Source organism: Triturus cristatus, chromosome 7, assembly GCF_964204655.1.
Source record: "Triturus cristatus chromosome 7, aTriCri1.1, whole genome shotgun sequence".
Lineage (NCBI taxonomy): Eukaryota > Metazoa > Chordata > Amphibia > Caudata > Salamandridae > Triturus > Triturus cristatus.
The window spans coordinates 1,858,415,192-1,858,431,805 of record NC_140590.1 but is presented as its reverse complement, the minus strand read 5'-3'; the positions used below and the strand labels follow the sequence as shown (position 1 = coordinate 1,858,431,805).

Genomic DNA, 16,614 nt, shown 5'->3' with positions numbered 1-16,614 from the left:
TCTGCAACAAAAAAAAACAAACAACAAAAAAATACACAGGGCGCAAGCGGCAGCTACACAATGCATGGCTAAATAGAAAGAGCAGCACCAGCTGCCCAACCAGCACTACCTAGCCACCCTTCGACATTCAGGGAGAATATCACATGCCGTGACTAAGCATGCAGGAACCAATGTCATGACGGAGTGGCCTCAAGTGCAAGAGCAATGCCCTTGACCGAAGAGTAGGCGGAAGGGTAGCACACACACAGCCCTGTACCTGCCAGTTGAAGAGCAGAAAGACTGGATACCTAAGCAGAGAAGCCCAAGAGGAAAGGAGACTGTACAGCAAGCACCACTGCCAATGCCTTCAGCCAGAGAATTACCTACCCTGGAAAGCTGAAAGTGTAGTGGACCGAGAGAGAGAAGAAGAGACCCCCAGGCCGGTGGAGAGAAGAGATCCCCAGGCCGGTGGAGGGAGACAGAGAGACCCCCAGGCCGGTGGAGAGAAGAGACCCCCAGGCCAGTGGAGAGAAGAAGAGAACCCCAGGCCGGTGGAGTGAAGAAGAGACCCCCAGGCCGGTGGAGTGAAGAAGAGACCCCCAGGCCGGTGGAGTGAAGAAGAGACCCCCAGGCCAGTGGAGTGAAGAAGAGACCCCCAGGCCAGTGGAGTGAAGAAGAGACCCCCAGGCCAGTGGAGAGAGAAAAGAGACCCCCAGGCCGGTGGAGAGAAGAAGAGACCCCCAGGCCGGTGGAGAGAAGAAGAGACCCCCAGGCCGGTGGAGAGAAGAAGAGACCCCCAGGCCGGTGCAGAGAGAGGGAGACCCTCACCCCAGGCCGGTGGAGAGAGAGAGAACCCTCAACCAGAAGGGAGACAGAGGCCCCGGGCGTCCAAACACCGGAAGGAGAGAGATCGTGATCACCCCACCTGCATCAAAATCGCCCAGCAGTGGGCCAGAGATTATTCAGGGTGTGCCCCGTTATTGCCTTGAGACTGTGGTGTGCAACAGTCCGTTGCAGGCAGGAGGAGAGTCCAGCACTCTGAGTGGCACGTCACCACTACTGATGCAAGAAAAGGGAGATACTTACCTCCCACAACAATACTCAATTAGAGCCGGAACATACGGATCCCTCAAAGCACGCCTACTTCCACTACCGTCCCTGAAATTGGAGGACGCACCAGAGAAGACGCCCCATCCTATCTGACAGGACTGGACCAGTGAGAGGTCTGTGGCGGGAGCAAATGCAAAGCTCAGAGAACACGACGGAGTGAGCAGGAGATCCCTACAAGTCTGTGTAGCCTTCTCAACACATTTTCAGAAAAGATACGGAGTGGAGAAATATAGGACGGTAACGGCCCAGTACAAAAAAGCAGACGACAACTGCTGCGCAGTGAAAGTCAACAAAGGGACGCCGTTCACCAGAGTGCACCTTCTAACACACGCCAGCCACTGGGGTGCGGGGTCGTCATTCTTCTCAGTGACCATCAGCCACCTGTCGCCGGCTGCGTAAAGAAAAGGGCATCCCTGTTCTGCTTACACAAATGCCAAATCAGAAGAGCTGCACCAAGTGTCCGACGAGTATCATGACTGCAAAGATTTGCCAGTCATCCCTACTCACTGCCAGTCATCGCCAAATGTTTTGCGAGTCGTCTCATGGCATCCACTCCATCATCTGTCATGTGCATCACTACCATCCTTGGAGTATCAAGTACAATAACTGGAGTCCTACACCACTTGCCAGAACAAGCGATGATCCGAAAATACAGTAACCATCTGTTTAACCGGCGCATGTCCTGATCCTGGTAGCGAGAGCATGTTTCTGACCAAGACACATCCACCCCTGAAGTTTGCACGAGTGGCGACACGGTGGCTCCAGAGTCAGAGCCCATATGCAGTCCCGGGGCAACTCATCCAAGGGGCCTCCCAGAGCGTGAGAGATGGGCTTTACTGTGCCCCACCAATGGATTCCAGGAAGTAGCCAGGCCATCCAACCGAAAATTTCAACAGGTCACAGAATGCCAAGACTGTCTTCAAAGGATCAAGCGACACAATCGTCCGGTGTGTTACAGTGGACTCATCTATACGCTCCTGATGCACCCATGTTTGAACAAAAGGACACGAATTGCATCACAGCAAGAGTACGCTGGACCGATGAACATCACGTAGGTGGACCATCCCTCAACTGAAGCGAAGCTGAAAGGTCCGGATATCATCATCACCGTGTTCGTCCCCAGATATACCTGGTTAAAGTATGGACATGTGCCAAGACGTCCGGGTGCTCCCAGCTGCACCTGTCCACCGCTGTCCTGCGAGCTACATCTCTGAACTGTGAGACTTCTTTTATTTTAGTTGTTTTCTCATTCCTTCCCATAGGTTGGACTTTTGTTTGTTGTTTTTCGTTTTATTAAAATTTGGGAGGAATGTTGTGTCCTGCTGGACACAGTCTAGTGTTTCTGCCAGCCACCCCCCCCCCCGAGGGCTGGCCCACACACACACACACCCTCACCCATCCAACACGGACGTCACCAGTCAGGTGACCCCGCAAATAAAAGAGCCGGAGTGCACGTGCTCTGGGCTAATTACCAGTACCACACTCCAGTGTCTGTGTCTTCCTTCTTACACTATGTGGGCCTAGGGCCCAGAACATAACAGGTATGGTCTTTCAATTCTTCACCACGTTCATTAAGATCCCTTAACTCGTCGCCACTGTAATGTAGTATGTCATTACCTAAATGATGACGCTGTGAGACGGTGGTATATGGCTTTTTAATTACTTTAATTAACTCTAAGGAGAGCGCCGGGCAATGCACGACCGCGCGGTCGATTCCCCGACTCGCGCATGCGCAGATCGTTCATTTGCGCTGTCCTCGCGCGGTACGTAGCCACGTAGATGCGAGGACTAGAGCGCAACACTACAACAACCATCAAGGCTTTTTATTTTTTTAGGATATTAGTATACATATCACCTCTAGTGACATCATGGAAGGCATAGGTTACGTGATCACTTTATCTGACGCCATACATGATATTTATTACCTAACTTTTTTCCTGGCTGAACTAGGAGTGACAAAAGGCTCCAAATTCGCAGTGCGCCTGCGCACAAAAGACAGCGTCTCTCATGCGAGTCAGCGAGTCACAGGCTCCTCATAGGACGGTGCGCATGCATCGTGCCTTTCCGACTGTCAGAGGGCGCTAGTTTGCCAGCGCGTTTGCGCATGAAACTTGCCATGAGAGGTCAAACGTTGGATTTCACCTAGCGCATGCGCACAATGTTTCTAACGTTGGAGTTTTCAGACAGAGGTCTTGCATCGCATATGGTCCCCGGAGCAGTGCTGCTTCCTTGCGCATGCGCCCCAGAGCAATGGCTCTTCACTGCGCATGCGCAGTCATTCGCATGGGAGTCTGCGCAGGGCACTGTATGTGAAGCGGCCCTGGCTCTCTTCTCCTCTCTGTCCCCTCCGAGGAGTCCGGCGGGCGCTGCCGCGACCGAGCCTGTGCTGCGAGGCGCGATGGAGGCCAGGACAGGCCTGCAGAGGCAGGATTCTACCCAGGCAAGTGCGCGATGCTCCTGTCCGTGCACCGGGGCCTTGACCCTGCTCTCACCGCTCCCTCCGGGCTGCCTGTCACATCCGCCCGCCAGTGCCCTCCCCTGACTCTCCCGGCTGCTGTCACAACCTCCCATCCGGGCCCTTCCATGACTCTCCCGGCTGCTGTCGCACCCGGCCCCTCCCCTGACTCTCCCGGTTGCCTCCTCCTGTCACGAGCCTGGCGCTCGCCCTCAGCTCGAGGCGGGCCTCCAGCCCCGGGGCTCACTCTTTCCAAAACCCCAAAGCGAGACCTTGAAACCCCCGCCCCCCCCGCTCTCCTGCCCGGTATAAACTGTTCACAAAAGCTCCTGATCTCCGTCTTCCTTCCTCTGTTTTTGTCGTTCCTCCTCTTGGTTTATATTCATTTATAACCTGTATTACTGTACTCTTTGACCTTTTTCCACGTCGGTTAGTCAACCAGTCAGTCAGGATTTATCAAGCGCTGCAAATCACCCGTGAGGGTCTAAAGGCGCTGGAGTTACTAGCAGCTTTGCGGAGAAAGCAGTGAATAATGAGGCAAAAGCAGGAGAAAGCACTCAGAAAAACAGGGAGAGAGGAAGGAGAAAGCACTGAAAAACAGGGAGAGAGGAAGGAGAAAGCACTGAAAAACGGGGCAAAAGCAGGAGAATGCACTTGTGGTGTCCGGCCTCAGGCCCGCATGACGGCAATGATTGACACAGACACCAGGTGGTAGGCTACAGTAACTGGCCATGAGCACGTGCACTCGGGCCCTTTTATTGACGGGGCCACGTCACTCGTGGCACCTGTGATGGATGGGTGTGGGGGTGCAGTGTGTCCAGCCTTCGAGGGAGTGGCTGGTGTGACAGCTTCCTGCGGGACGCTAGAACGCGTCTCGCAGGACACTAAATTCCTCCCCAACTTTATTGAGGGGCAAACAAAGTGTCAGTCCAACCTGTGGGGAAGAAACAAACAATTAACTAAATACCACTGGGTCCATCAGTCTCTCGAGTCAGGTGGCAGGACGACATCAGACGTGGGCTGGTGAACTTGGCTTGCAGCAGGACCTTCTCGGCGGGCACCCGTAATTTAACCTGAGGGACTCAGGTCACGACCGCTGGCTTGGAGACGTCCGCTGCATACCGTCAGTTCGCTGACAATGACATGTCTTGCATGGCTTCCATTTTGCTGACGTCGGTGATGGTCTGTGGTGAGTTCTAACAGTTCCTTTTAGTGGGCTGCGTCGTAACCATGGATGGAGTCTCAAGTCAGATTTCACAGAGATGTTGCTGGACCGACTGTCCCTGTTGAACTACTTGGCTGTGGCCGGTAACCTGTCGGTGGGGCAATGTCTCTCCTCGCTTTCCCGCCTGGGGAGGCCCGTCGTCTTGGTTGCTGCGGGACTGTAGGAAGGCTGCGCTGGAGCCGCTGCTTGTGTGCCGTCTGGGGGCAGCTGCAGGACCGCCGAGGAGCCCTTGCTTGGTCGCACGCACAACCCTCACGGGTGGATGAGTCTTGGTCAAGTCTTGCACTCGCTGCCGCGGTTCCGGTGTAGGCCAGGTTCACAGGTGGCTTCTGGTTTCTTTTAGTCGGCTTGTGTGGCAACCGTTTCGGACTCCAGTCCATCGGTACTCGGGGAGTGGTGTTTGACGCATGTGCTGGTGGCTGGCGTGATGACGGTTGCCAGCCATGTGGTGGGTCGGAATGACAGGTGGGGGTGACTTGCTGGGAGAGCTCGGATGTCAGGATGAACCTGGGCAGCCACGTGCCTCCGCCTTGCTTTTTTTATGTGTCTGTGGCGGCTTAACTCGTACAGTGTGTTGATCCTCTCTTGCCTGGCTTGGGGCCACTGCTGACTCAGTCTTGAGGCGGTGTGAGGACAGACACTCGGTGCTGATCTTCACCCGTAGCATCTGCGGACAGGAGCAGGGATGCCACTTGACTTAGACTGCCGCCGCTTGGGGATGGACGGTCGCCTGGGGAAGCGTAAGGATGAGACGCGGTTTGCGCTTGCTGCGGCTTATGTTCGGTTCACCTGTGGAGCTGTATCCAGGGACGTCGGTCCGCCTTGGTAGCTGCCTGGTATATCAGGGTGTGCTCTTGGCTTGCTGTGAATCCTCGGTCTTCTCCCTTTTCTGGTCTGTTCAGCTCACCTGTGTTTATCCGGTTTTCAGGGTGACAGGGCTGTCACTCTGCTTTCTTCGAGGGCGTTGCGCTTGGACCTAGAGGCGGCGCTGTCATGGTGCCGGCTTCTGCCTTTGCTCCGGCGTGATCCTTGCTTGCTGGGCGACGTGACATCCAGTCACGTGTCGCTGGCGTTGGAGCGCCTGTTGCTGTGGCGGCCTGCCACGTGGTGTGTGCGACTCCTGTCGTGGTTCACCGCCGACTCCATCTGGAGGCAGTGTTGAGGAGGACACTGTTGCTTTCGGCCCACTGCGGGGCTTCGCTGGTGCAGTGGAGACGTGGTCATTCTATGTGCTGCGTTCAGCTGTGTTTCTTTGTTGAGATGTCTCGTTCTTGGACGCTTTCTTCTGGCATTCGGGGTGCCTGTGGTGTTGTGGTGTGGTTGGCGATTGTGCCTGTTCACCAGTAGGGCGGGTGATGCAACCTCTTCACTGGCGGTGGCTTTGGGCAGCCATGTGTGTGGTGCGAGCTCTGCACCAGTCTTTCTTGCGCTGTTGTTGTGGGTAGGTACCTTGTGACGATGCTGTCTGTTCAGCTTGCTGCTTTTGGGACCTTGCAGAGTGACTGGCACATTTTTTCAGTGTTCAGTGGTTTCGGAGCTTCGCTGGTGGCGAATGAAGCAATGCCCTGCTGGGGTGTGCGGCTTCTCTTGTCTAGGTCCTGGCTTCTGTGTCTGTCTACTTTCTTGCAGTGGCGGTCGTTCGCTACTCGGGGCATGTGATGTAGTTTCCTTGCTGGCGGTGGCGTCAGATAGCCACTGGGGGGTGTGTAGCATAACACCTGCTGGCTGTTGCACTGGTCAGCCACTGATAGTTGCATGCTCTGCGCCCACCCCTTTTGTTCCTTGGGGGGGGGGGGGTGGCTTGCTTGCTGCCTTTTTAGGCCTTGCTGTTGCTGTGGTTATTTACAGCCACAGGCGGCGTGTGGTGTAATCAGCATCAGTCCTGGCTGTGTCTTTCATAGCCTTCCTCTCCATTTCCTGTGGAAGCCTTTCATGCCACCACTCCCTTTTGTCAGTCCATGTAGTGAAGGAGAGCGTGACAACAGTTCACGTTTGCTGCTGTGCTTGCAGTGGAGGTAGATGCTAGGGGGTGTGCAGCGCACAGTATCCTTTGTGGCTCGCTATCTAGCAGGGCTTCTTTGCTGTGTGCACCATTCCTCTCCTCTTGAAAAAAGTAGTGAGCCTAGTTTGTTAGTATGCTTGTTGTGGCACTTGGGAGTGCAGGGCACTGGAGGTGACAATGTGGGGTTTGTAACGTGCATTAGCAGGCTCAGCATGGCATGAGTCTCTGTTTTATTGGCACTAATTAATTGCCGATTTGCCATCTGGTACACTGCTGCAATTGGCTTGTAGGTGGTACTGCAGGCTATTCCTTGGTGCATGTGTCTGCGCTGGCCTGAATATGCACAAGTGGTTTATTATGCTGGGGCCATCTTCCTTTCAGTCAGTTATGGCTCTGGTGCTGTGCAGTGGACTTTACGTGCAATGCCTCTTGCTGGCCACTAGGTGGCACTGCGGTGATCACGAAGAGGCCAGGTAGGTATTCCAGAGTGCTGTAGGTGTTCTCGAGTGCTGCAGGCGTTCCTTGTCTTTCTCGGTTGCTGCAGGAGGCCACAAGAACTCCACTCGTGCTGTGAGCCTCAGGTGCATTCGAGATGTCGGCGTTCCTCTCTGTGAGGTCTGGCCGCGAGGATCGCGCTGTGGTTTACGATGCGGGGCAAAAGCTTAATAAAGCTTGAGGAGCGCTTACTTCTTCCCCATATCACTGCTGAGGTGTGGCGCCAGAAATCACCGCTAGGTGGCGGTGCTGCCACTATTCACAGACGCTCCCTACGGCTGCTGGTGGCCTCGGCTGGCGTGCGGCTTCAATCTTCACCCCTTAATCAGGAAGTTTGTTGGAGACAATCCCGACGGCATTGCAGCTACTCCTTCCCCGTTGCGCAGGGGTTGACGATGCAGGTCTGTGCGTTCTCTTTTATTTATTTTCCGTGCACTAGCCCTTTGTCCACATTGCCCTTTTGCTTCCGATGCGCCGCATGGTGCGATTCAGACCCGGTGGGTGCCAGGGCCTCTGGATTTTCACGCCGCTTGGGGGGCGCTTTGGGGGTGATCTTTACTTAAGGCAGAGGTCTCCTGGCGCAGGCGTGTCAGCACTCTCTTGCGGGCATCGCGGGGTCTTTAGCTGGGGACACAACGGCAGGCAGCTGCCGCAACAGGTGGCACCTCATTACTCGAGCTCACACTTGTAGGGTTGCAGCCATATTCTGTGCAGTTCCCTTCGTTGTGGCCATTCCTCCTCCCCTCTTTCGTGAAGACAACTGGCGGTATGTGGATGGCAGCAACGTCACAGCGGTTCAGCAGGGAGGCACCAGGGGCCCACCTCTCTCACGCTGCGGCTTCCCTTCCGCTTACGGGAGCCTCATCGCATGAGCATAGTTTCGCCTAGGCCCGAACATACCTGGAGGGGCTAAAACACCTTCTCCCTCGGCACCTTGCAGATAGCGCTGCCTGTCTCACACCATCAAGCGATAAGCACGGCGTTAGAGACGGCTCTTCTCCATCTCCTCCGCCATTCCGGCGAGGCCAGGGTTCACCCTCTTGTCGGGGGGACGTGCGCATTTCTACAGGCAGGCAGTTGCGACAGTTTGTACGTCCTGTATATCGCCCCTTTTCCACGGAAGCTGAGGTACGATGTGGCACGCAAGTGGGGTCTGACCCCGTCGTCGCCAATGTGGTGTCGGGCCTCAGGCCCGCATGACGGCAATGATTGACACAGACACCAGGTGGTAGGCTACAGTAACTGGCCATGAGCACGTGCACACGGGCCCTTTTATTGACGGGGCAACGTCACTCGTGGCACCCGTGATGGATGGGTGTGGTGGTGCAGTGTGTCCAGCCCTCGAGGGAGTTGCTGGAATGACAGCTTCCTGCGGGACACTAGAACGCGTCTCGCAGGACACTACAGCACTCAGAAAAACAGGGAGGAAGCAGAGCGGTGCAGCAGCACGGGAGAGCTGGGCCAGGGGACCATATAGGCAGGTTTTCGTTAGCTGCCTGCACTGCACCCAGAAGGGACATGGGAGGCTTTAGTGTGCCTGGCAGTCAGCTGCTGGGGTTTTGCTTTGGCACATTTTGATATCTACTACCCCTGCAGTGCAGGCCTAAAGGTGGGGTGATAAATAAAGTGACATGCTTCATCATCGGGTTCCCACCAGAGAGGCCGAGTGCCTCTCTGGTGTGCTACAACGCCTGAATTACAGCGGAGCTGGTTTTTGAATGTGGAGGGGAGTGGAATTAAAAGGTAAATGGTTTTAACCATCAACTTATTTAATGTCTGCAAACCAAAGACCAATAAAAACGTGAATTGGGCAAGTTCTGGCTTGTTAGGTTAACCAGAGCTTAACCAATTAGTGATAAGGTCGACATGACATGTTTCTGCTTAAATTTGCCCAATTGGCTAAGCTTTCATCAGGACCACAAGGGTCTCCACGGCAGTATGCGCACGCTAAGGCGCACCCTAACCTGTGGAGATCAAAATGGTAAAACTCACGGTTTTACCGAATAGCCATCCTAGTATTTCCGGGGCTATAAAAGTCTGAAAAAGAAAGAAGACAGACATAACATATATAAAAACATAAAGAGACATAAATTCGTCGATTTACATTTGTTTCGATTTTGCTCGTTTTGGTGAATAAGCAATTTGATAATCCCGTGTTGTGGAGCGGGAGTGGGTGTCTCAATAGCAATTGTAGCTTGAAACGCTCAAAAGCGAGTGATTACTCGTCGCAGAAAAAGGGGCTCATAGAGGTGTTCTCCATAAGACCCTGTGCACTATTTGTGTCTGCATTCGATTACATTTATGTGGTGTCAGGGTAACTGACAAAGTGCAATCGTAGTAGCTAGTCTGCCACTGTGTATGCCGTAGGAATAGCGGACTCGTGAAGTGATAGGCATGCTGAAAACAAGCGTCTGTGGTGTTTGCCAGGCGCCGTTTGCTCCAGAGCATGTCTAGCGTTTACAAATTAATTGTGAAAAAACAGCTGCATGGATAAAAAAGGGGTTATAACCATCTTACTTAAGTACTCGATGTTACTAACATCATGGGTCCGGGAGGGGGGTAGTGAGCTATAGTTTCTGTCAGAATGGAAGACAAAAATTAGAATGTTGCGTTCTTTTTCAAGAGATAAGTTGAACGAAACTAGTTTCTAGCCAAGGAAAAGTTCCCCAACTTACTTCCATGCTCGCACACTCCCGCAGTCAGCCTCGATCTGTCCTCCTCGGCCCGGATATTAGTGAGTGAATGAGGAACGCGGAAGTAAATACTCCGTGGTTCCAGTCACGTGGTTTGTTTAGGCGTATGGGTGTGCGTAATGCATTCCGTGTATGTAAAAAGTTTGTAGACGTGCTCGTATTGGTTCATCCTTCGTAATGGACAAAAATGAACCGGCGTGCTTAGTTCGCCAGGCGAAGAATGCTACAAATAACCATGTTGTTGGTGAGCAGGAATACTTATAGGAATACACCGATTAGAAGGGAACCCATTACAGTAAGGTGCATACGTTTTGTATGTTTGAAAAACTTGGTGAAAGCGTTCATTTTAGTTCTCCTCTGTCATGTGAATTTAAAAATGGCGTTCATGTACTACAGATTTTTAATGCTCCCAGTAAACATGATATTACCAACTGAGATTATTAAATCGAAAAAGCGCCATCTTACAGGGGGAAAAACAAGAAACGCAAAGAGCATATTTCAAACTGTCAATGACTAAGGGCAGGCCTTGTCACCATGAAGTTGGAATGATGGGGAAGTCTAGTGACAGCGAAAATTGGCAAATCTAAAGGCATTTAATGTGGAGAGAACTGCACGGAGGCTATTTAGGTTATACCGCTACAGTGGCTTGGTAGGATCTGTAATTCAGTGTTTTAATATCGAACTCCAAGGAATATTATCATTCAAACCCTGAAGATGTGTCGATAAACGATAGATCCAACGTTGTTCTTTTTCGAATAGTAATTGTTGCTCTGGAGCAAACGGCGCCTGGCAAACACCACAGACGCTTGTTTTCAGCATGCCTATCACTTCACGAGTCCGCTATTCCTACGGCATACACAGTGGCAGATTAGCTACTACGATTGCACTTTGTCAGTTACCCTGACACCACATAAATGTAATCGAATGCAGACACAAATAGTGCACAGGGTCTTATGGAGAACACCTCTATGAGCCCCTTTTTCTGCGACGAGTAATCACTCGCTTTTGAGCGTTTCAAGCTACAATTGCTATTGAGACACCCACTCCCGCTCCACAACACGGGATTATCAAATTGCTTATTCACCAAAACGAGCAAAATCGAAACAAATGTAAATCGACGAATTTATGTCTCTTTATGTTTTTATATATGTTATGTCTGTTTTCTTTCTTTTTCAGACTTTTATAGCCCCGGAAATACTAGGATGGCTATTCGGTAAAACCGTGAGTTTTACCATTTTGATCTCCACAGGTTAGGGTGCGCCTTAGCGTGCGCATACCGCCGTGGAGACCCTTGTGGTCCTGATGAAAGCTTAGCCAATTGGGCAAATTTAAGCAGAAACATGTCATGTCGACCTTATCACTAATTGGTTAAGCTCTGGTTAACCTAACAAGCCAGAACTTGCCCAATTCACGTTTTTATTGGTCTTTGGTTTGCCGACATTAAATAAGTTGATGGTTAAAACCATTTACCTTTTAATTCCACTCCCCTCCACATTCAAAAACCAGCTCCGCTGTAATTCAGGCGTTGTAGCACACCAGAGAGGCACTCGGCCTCTCTGGTGGGAACCCGATGATGAAGCATGTCACCAACTAGGTTGGTGAGTGAGGGTTCTTTTAACAATTCCTTTTGGTTTTTTCCCGTGTCTTTTTGCTCCTTCTTTTTCCCTTGTCACTCTTTAGTTGTTTAACTGATTTAACCCTGGGGGAACAAGAGTGATATTCCCTCACCCTCTTAGTGTTTTTGGTGATAAATAAAGTGACACTGCCAATGTTTTTAGGCATTGCCCCCCCCCCCCCTTCCTGGCCCACTGCTGCACAAAGAGGAGGACCACGATAGTGGCAGGCCTGCTTTACACACTTGATTTTAGTCATTCACGGAACCCAGGGTGGTGAGGCCTTGACACATGTGCGCACAAGACGTGTTCTTGAATAATATTGTTCTCAATTCAAATAACAACGCTCAACTCCCTGTGGCCCACCGCTCGCAGGCCACAATCCTCAAAGAAACAATACCAATAGGAAAGGAGCGTATCCCCCTTCTTTCAATGTTATCAATCAATTATTGAATTTCTCAAAAAAAGTCCAGTCCACAGGCCATTTTTTTTAGTTCCAAAGAATTTTTGTTCCAAATTTATTAAAGAAAGAACATTGTATGTCATTCATTCAATTTCATCAAATCTTTTCAGACAATTTCATCAAATCTTTTCAGCCTATGCGTTTTGTCCTAACCCGGACTTCATCAGGGCTAAAAAAGAGAAATTATATACACCAATCAATTCCATGCAATGTGATTCATTATTATGTTATACATTATACTGATACCAAAACACTACTCACAAAAATCAATTCAAACCCACAATACTACATAAACTTTTAGATGCCTGCGCCAGTCCAACAAACATACACCCAGGACGGGATTTCAATTAGTCCAATTGCTTAAAAAAAGATGCACGTTTGACTTGTGATATGAATAGAGGTCCAACAAGAATTGAACAAGGTACTTTTTTCAAAGATTATTTAAGGGAAATAGGAAGGTGCATAAATAGGCTTTACATTGAAAAATTACACAGTAGGTCTCTGGGTAAATTTAGAACATTTTTGGAGAATTTCTGACTCTTCCTTAATGAGCAGTGAACAATAGTTAATAAGGGCTTGCAATAATGCAAAGTAAGGGAACAGGGATGTCCCTGGTATTTTGGAGAGAAACAATGAGGCAGTGGAGGTTTTTCTTAGGTAAATAACCTAGGTATTTCAATGTCATAATCATGTCGAATGCGCAAGAATGTAAAAATGACGTTAAAATGTCAATAAATATGAAGAGTCTTTTGATAATTTTACAGATTTACTAATAAGTGTATTATTAATGACAATTGGACTAATTAAAATCCCGTCCTGGGTGTATGTTTGTTAGACTGGAGATAAGCAGGCATCTAAAAATTTATGTAGTATTGTGGGTTTTAATTGATTTTTGTGAGTAGTGCTTTGGTATCAGTATAATGTATAACATAATAATGAATCACATTGTATGGAATCGATTGGTGTATATATTTTCTTTTTTTTAGCCCTGATGAAGTTCGGGTTAGGACGAAACTCATAGGCTGAAAAGATTTGATGAAATTGAATGAATGACATATGATGTTCTTTAATAAATTTGGAACAAAAATTGTTTGGAACTGAAAAAATGGCCTGTGGACTGGACTTTCTTTGAGAAATTCAATAATTGATTGATAACATTGAAAGATGGGGATACGCTCCTTTCCTATTGGTATTGTACACTTGATTTTAAAATAGCTTTTGTTCAGTGTGGTGTGCATATGTACTTCTAGTGTTTCATAAATGTGATTTCACTTGACATGAATCAGCGTTTACCAAACCTCACAAGCATCCAATAGCATTGATTTGCTGTTCATGAATCCTTAGAGATACATTTGCCCAAGTGCACTATGGATTTAGGGGATACAGACAGCATTTTGAATACTACGGGTGTGCAGCAAGGGTGTGTTTTGGCCCCTTTGCTCTTTTCCTTATTTTTGTAATGATGTTGGGTCATATCTTGATAACTTGAACTTAAATTGTCAGATGCTTGGTTATACACGTATCATTGTGTTATATGCATACGATGCAATGTTGATCTCTCTTACTGAAAGTTCTGTGCATAAATTGATAAAGGGCTTTCCAGATTATTGTGACATGAAACATATAACTATTAATATTCCAAGACTAAATGTATGATACTGGAATCTAGAACTAATTTAAATCTCTCCTACTCGGTGAAAAGTGACTCATTTGAACAAGTAAACTATTTTAGTTACTTGGGAATCTGGTACAATAATAAAATGTCATGGAAACAGCGTAGGGAAACAGTGGCTGCAATTTTGAGGCAGGCAGCTGCCGCAGTTTTTAGGTGCAAACAAATAATAGGATGGCAGTCTCAGAGCTCATTATTACATGGGTACAGAGCAAAAGCCGTTACAGCTGCAATATATATGGAGCTGAAATTTGGGGCTACACAGATTCCTCTGCATGTCAGAAAAAATAGAATAGACTTCTGAGGGCACCATTATGGCAGTGGCCGGGGTATACCTTTAGTATCGCTACATTTGGGACTGGGCATTAGACCAGTTTCAGATATTATTGCCCTAGCCCCAGTAATATACTGGTTATGCCTACAGAAAATGGCCCTGGCCTGCCAGGAAGCCCTGGTGTAAGCATGTTTATAGTACATTAATGCAGCTGAATCCTGACATTATTCGTAAGTATCCCACGGTGATTGACGGGGAAACATTAAATAAGGTAAAGGATGTCTATTGGCAATATAAGAATTAAATTACATTTTAGTTAAGTATGAATTGGATCCTGGGTTATCTAAAACAAATCTAATGTTGGTTTTGAACCCTGGTTGGATGACCTCTACCCTGAGCTACAATGTTCTTTCTACATACATTTCTGCCTGGGGCTCTTCCCTTTGAAGACTTATGGAGCAAGCCCAGGGGGACTGATGCGGTATGTGATTATGGTGAAATTGAGACCATTACCAACTTCATGCTATTTTGTCAAATGTAGCGGAGTGCACATTAAATGGCTTGCTCCTTTATTTTACACTTAAAACTTTTTAAACTAAATGGACACTTTAGGTCTCAGTTACAGAACTGATTGCCGAGAGATATACCTTGCAGTTTCTATGTTCATTTGGAGCACTCGGATTTTAGCTGGGAAATGGGTTTTTAACAAATTTGTATTACTATAGTATTATAAGCACTTAGTAAATGTTTTAAATATTTATTGGGGCGTGGTACTATTTTTCCAATCCCTTTGGTTGGTATTTGTGTTGGCAAATGCAGAGAAGAAGAAATAAATAACATAAGGTATCTGCAAACGCACAGACATGTCTGAGGCCCGTGGCATGGCACCTCAACCACTGCGCTAGCAAGAGTAGAATCACAGGACCTGTTGGGTACTTGGCTGCCTACACCACCCTTTTCAGCAAAATAGGGCATGGAAATGACCCTTTATCAGGAGCAGCATCAAGGACAGAACCCGTGTTGTCATAACTGAGCTGCAGGGTTTTAAGTACTTTCTCAATACTTCATGAAAGAGGCTGACCAGTAATCCGGCCTCAGTCTCAGACTGCCAGAAGGGATAAAAGAAAAGCATAACGTAAACATGGGGCCTTTTTCATTTTTGAAAACCCAGCTTTTTCTTCATTTATTCAGATTATTGTAGGTCTCGCGCTAAACCATTTTAAAAATGGCTGTAATAACTGACAAAAACTCGACCGCAGCCTGGATTAGATTTTATGTCAGTGATGTAATCGCATTGATATACAATGTGCCTCCGTGCAGTGGTATTGCAGTGGCAGGGGACATTATGAAGGACCAGATATAAGAGTGGGGCCAGTGTCATGGGCTGCTCAAGGTGTGCTGGCAGTGCATGGAAGATCTAATTAGGTAGGTTACAACTGTGAAGCACTTTGTGTGTAACTTGTAAAAGCACAAATGATTATTTTGTGGTGGTTTAAGGTGTTTGCAGTTGATCATGTTGCTATGAAATTCAGATGTAACATTTTGAAACATGTTAGTCGCCCAGATGTTTTAAGCTATATGCGTTATAAAAATGTATGTACTTGTTTTAAAGGTTGCCCTTTTGAGTCACCGCTGCACCATGAATCTCGTGATGAATTAATATAACATTCAAGTTTCAAAAGTATCCTTCTAAATCTGTATCACATATGAGTTTATGTAGCTGAATAACGTGTGATTTGAAACGTTCTGTTCCAGGCGCCACTTACATTCTGCGACGTCGCAGCCTGTTTCTCTGACGAGGAGTGGAAGCTCTTGCAGCACTGGCAGAAGGAGCTGTACCAGAATGTGATGAAGGAAATCCAACAAGCGTTCACCTCCCTCGGTGAGGACACGCTGCCAATCTTTGTTTTATACCATAGGATGTATTAATCCATCCAGCCTGAGTCTGTTTCAAGAGTCAGAAAAGTATATTTGACATTTGTAATATGAATGTGTAAAACCAAATAGTGCTTACTCATTACAATATTGGATTCTTTTGATTTATTTAGGATTTGACATAAAAGCTAAATATTTCAGTGAACGAACCAGAAGAATCCTCCCACTGCACTCTAAGCTGTGATTGCAGAGTTCTAGTGACCACTGTTTACATTTTCTAAGGAGAATGTCTGGGATTTCGGTATCTCGCAATTCTCCTCAACTACTGCACACATTTTCTAAAGTGCAGTTCCACTTACAAACAGAAGCCGTCGGAGATTGTGGCCCTCGTTGAGTGGGTGAAAGTCATATACCTTTTGGGTTTTGTGTTAAGGTTTTCTACAAAGTGGGGGAAGGATGACTGTTTGTGCCAGAACGAAGGGTGAATAAAAATAGAAAGCGCCTCCAACTCACTTCACATAAACCAAGTGATTTATTAAATGAAGCACAAACCCAGCCTTTATGGGAAAATAAAGTAATCCAAAAGAGGAAGAGAGGGCCCCCCTTTACCACAAAGGGACAGGGCACACAAGGAGTATCTACCCGGCCAGTATTTTGAAGGTATATGTTGGACCTATCCTAATGGCCTTTTAAATTCCTATATCCCTAAGGTGTGGAGACTGCATTTCCCACTTGAGACACCTCAAGGTTTCTTTATA

The 16,614-nt window shown here is 48.3% G+C and overlaps 1 protein-coding gene across 2 annotated transcripts in view; it reads left to right on the top strand.

The window, feature by feature from the left end:
• Nucleotides 1-3,347: 3,347 nt before the first annotated feature.
• The window catches only part of LOC146813483 (uncharacterized), a 75,653-nt gene continuing 62,386 nt past the window's right edge, over nucleotides 3,348-16,614 (top strand). The window contains exons 1-2 of one of the 2 annotated variants that reach the window (XM_085620279.1): nucleotides 3,348-3,529; nucleotides 15,737-15,863. In XM_085620279.1, coding sequence (XP_085476405.1) covers nucleotides 3,488-3,529; nucleotides 15,737-15,863 — 169 coding nt within the window. In that variant the 5' untranslated portion in view covers nucleotides 3,348-3,487. The remainder of the gene's footprint in view (nucleotides 3,530-15,736; nucleotides 15,864-16,614) is intronic. The other variant, XM_085620280.1, reaches the window with a different exon arrangement.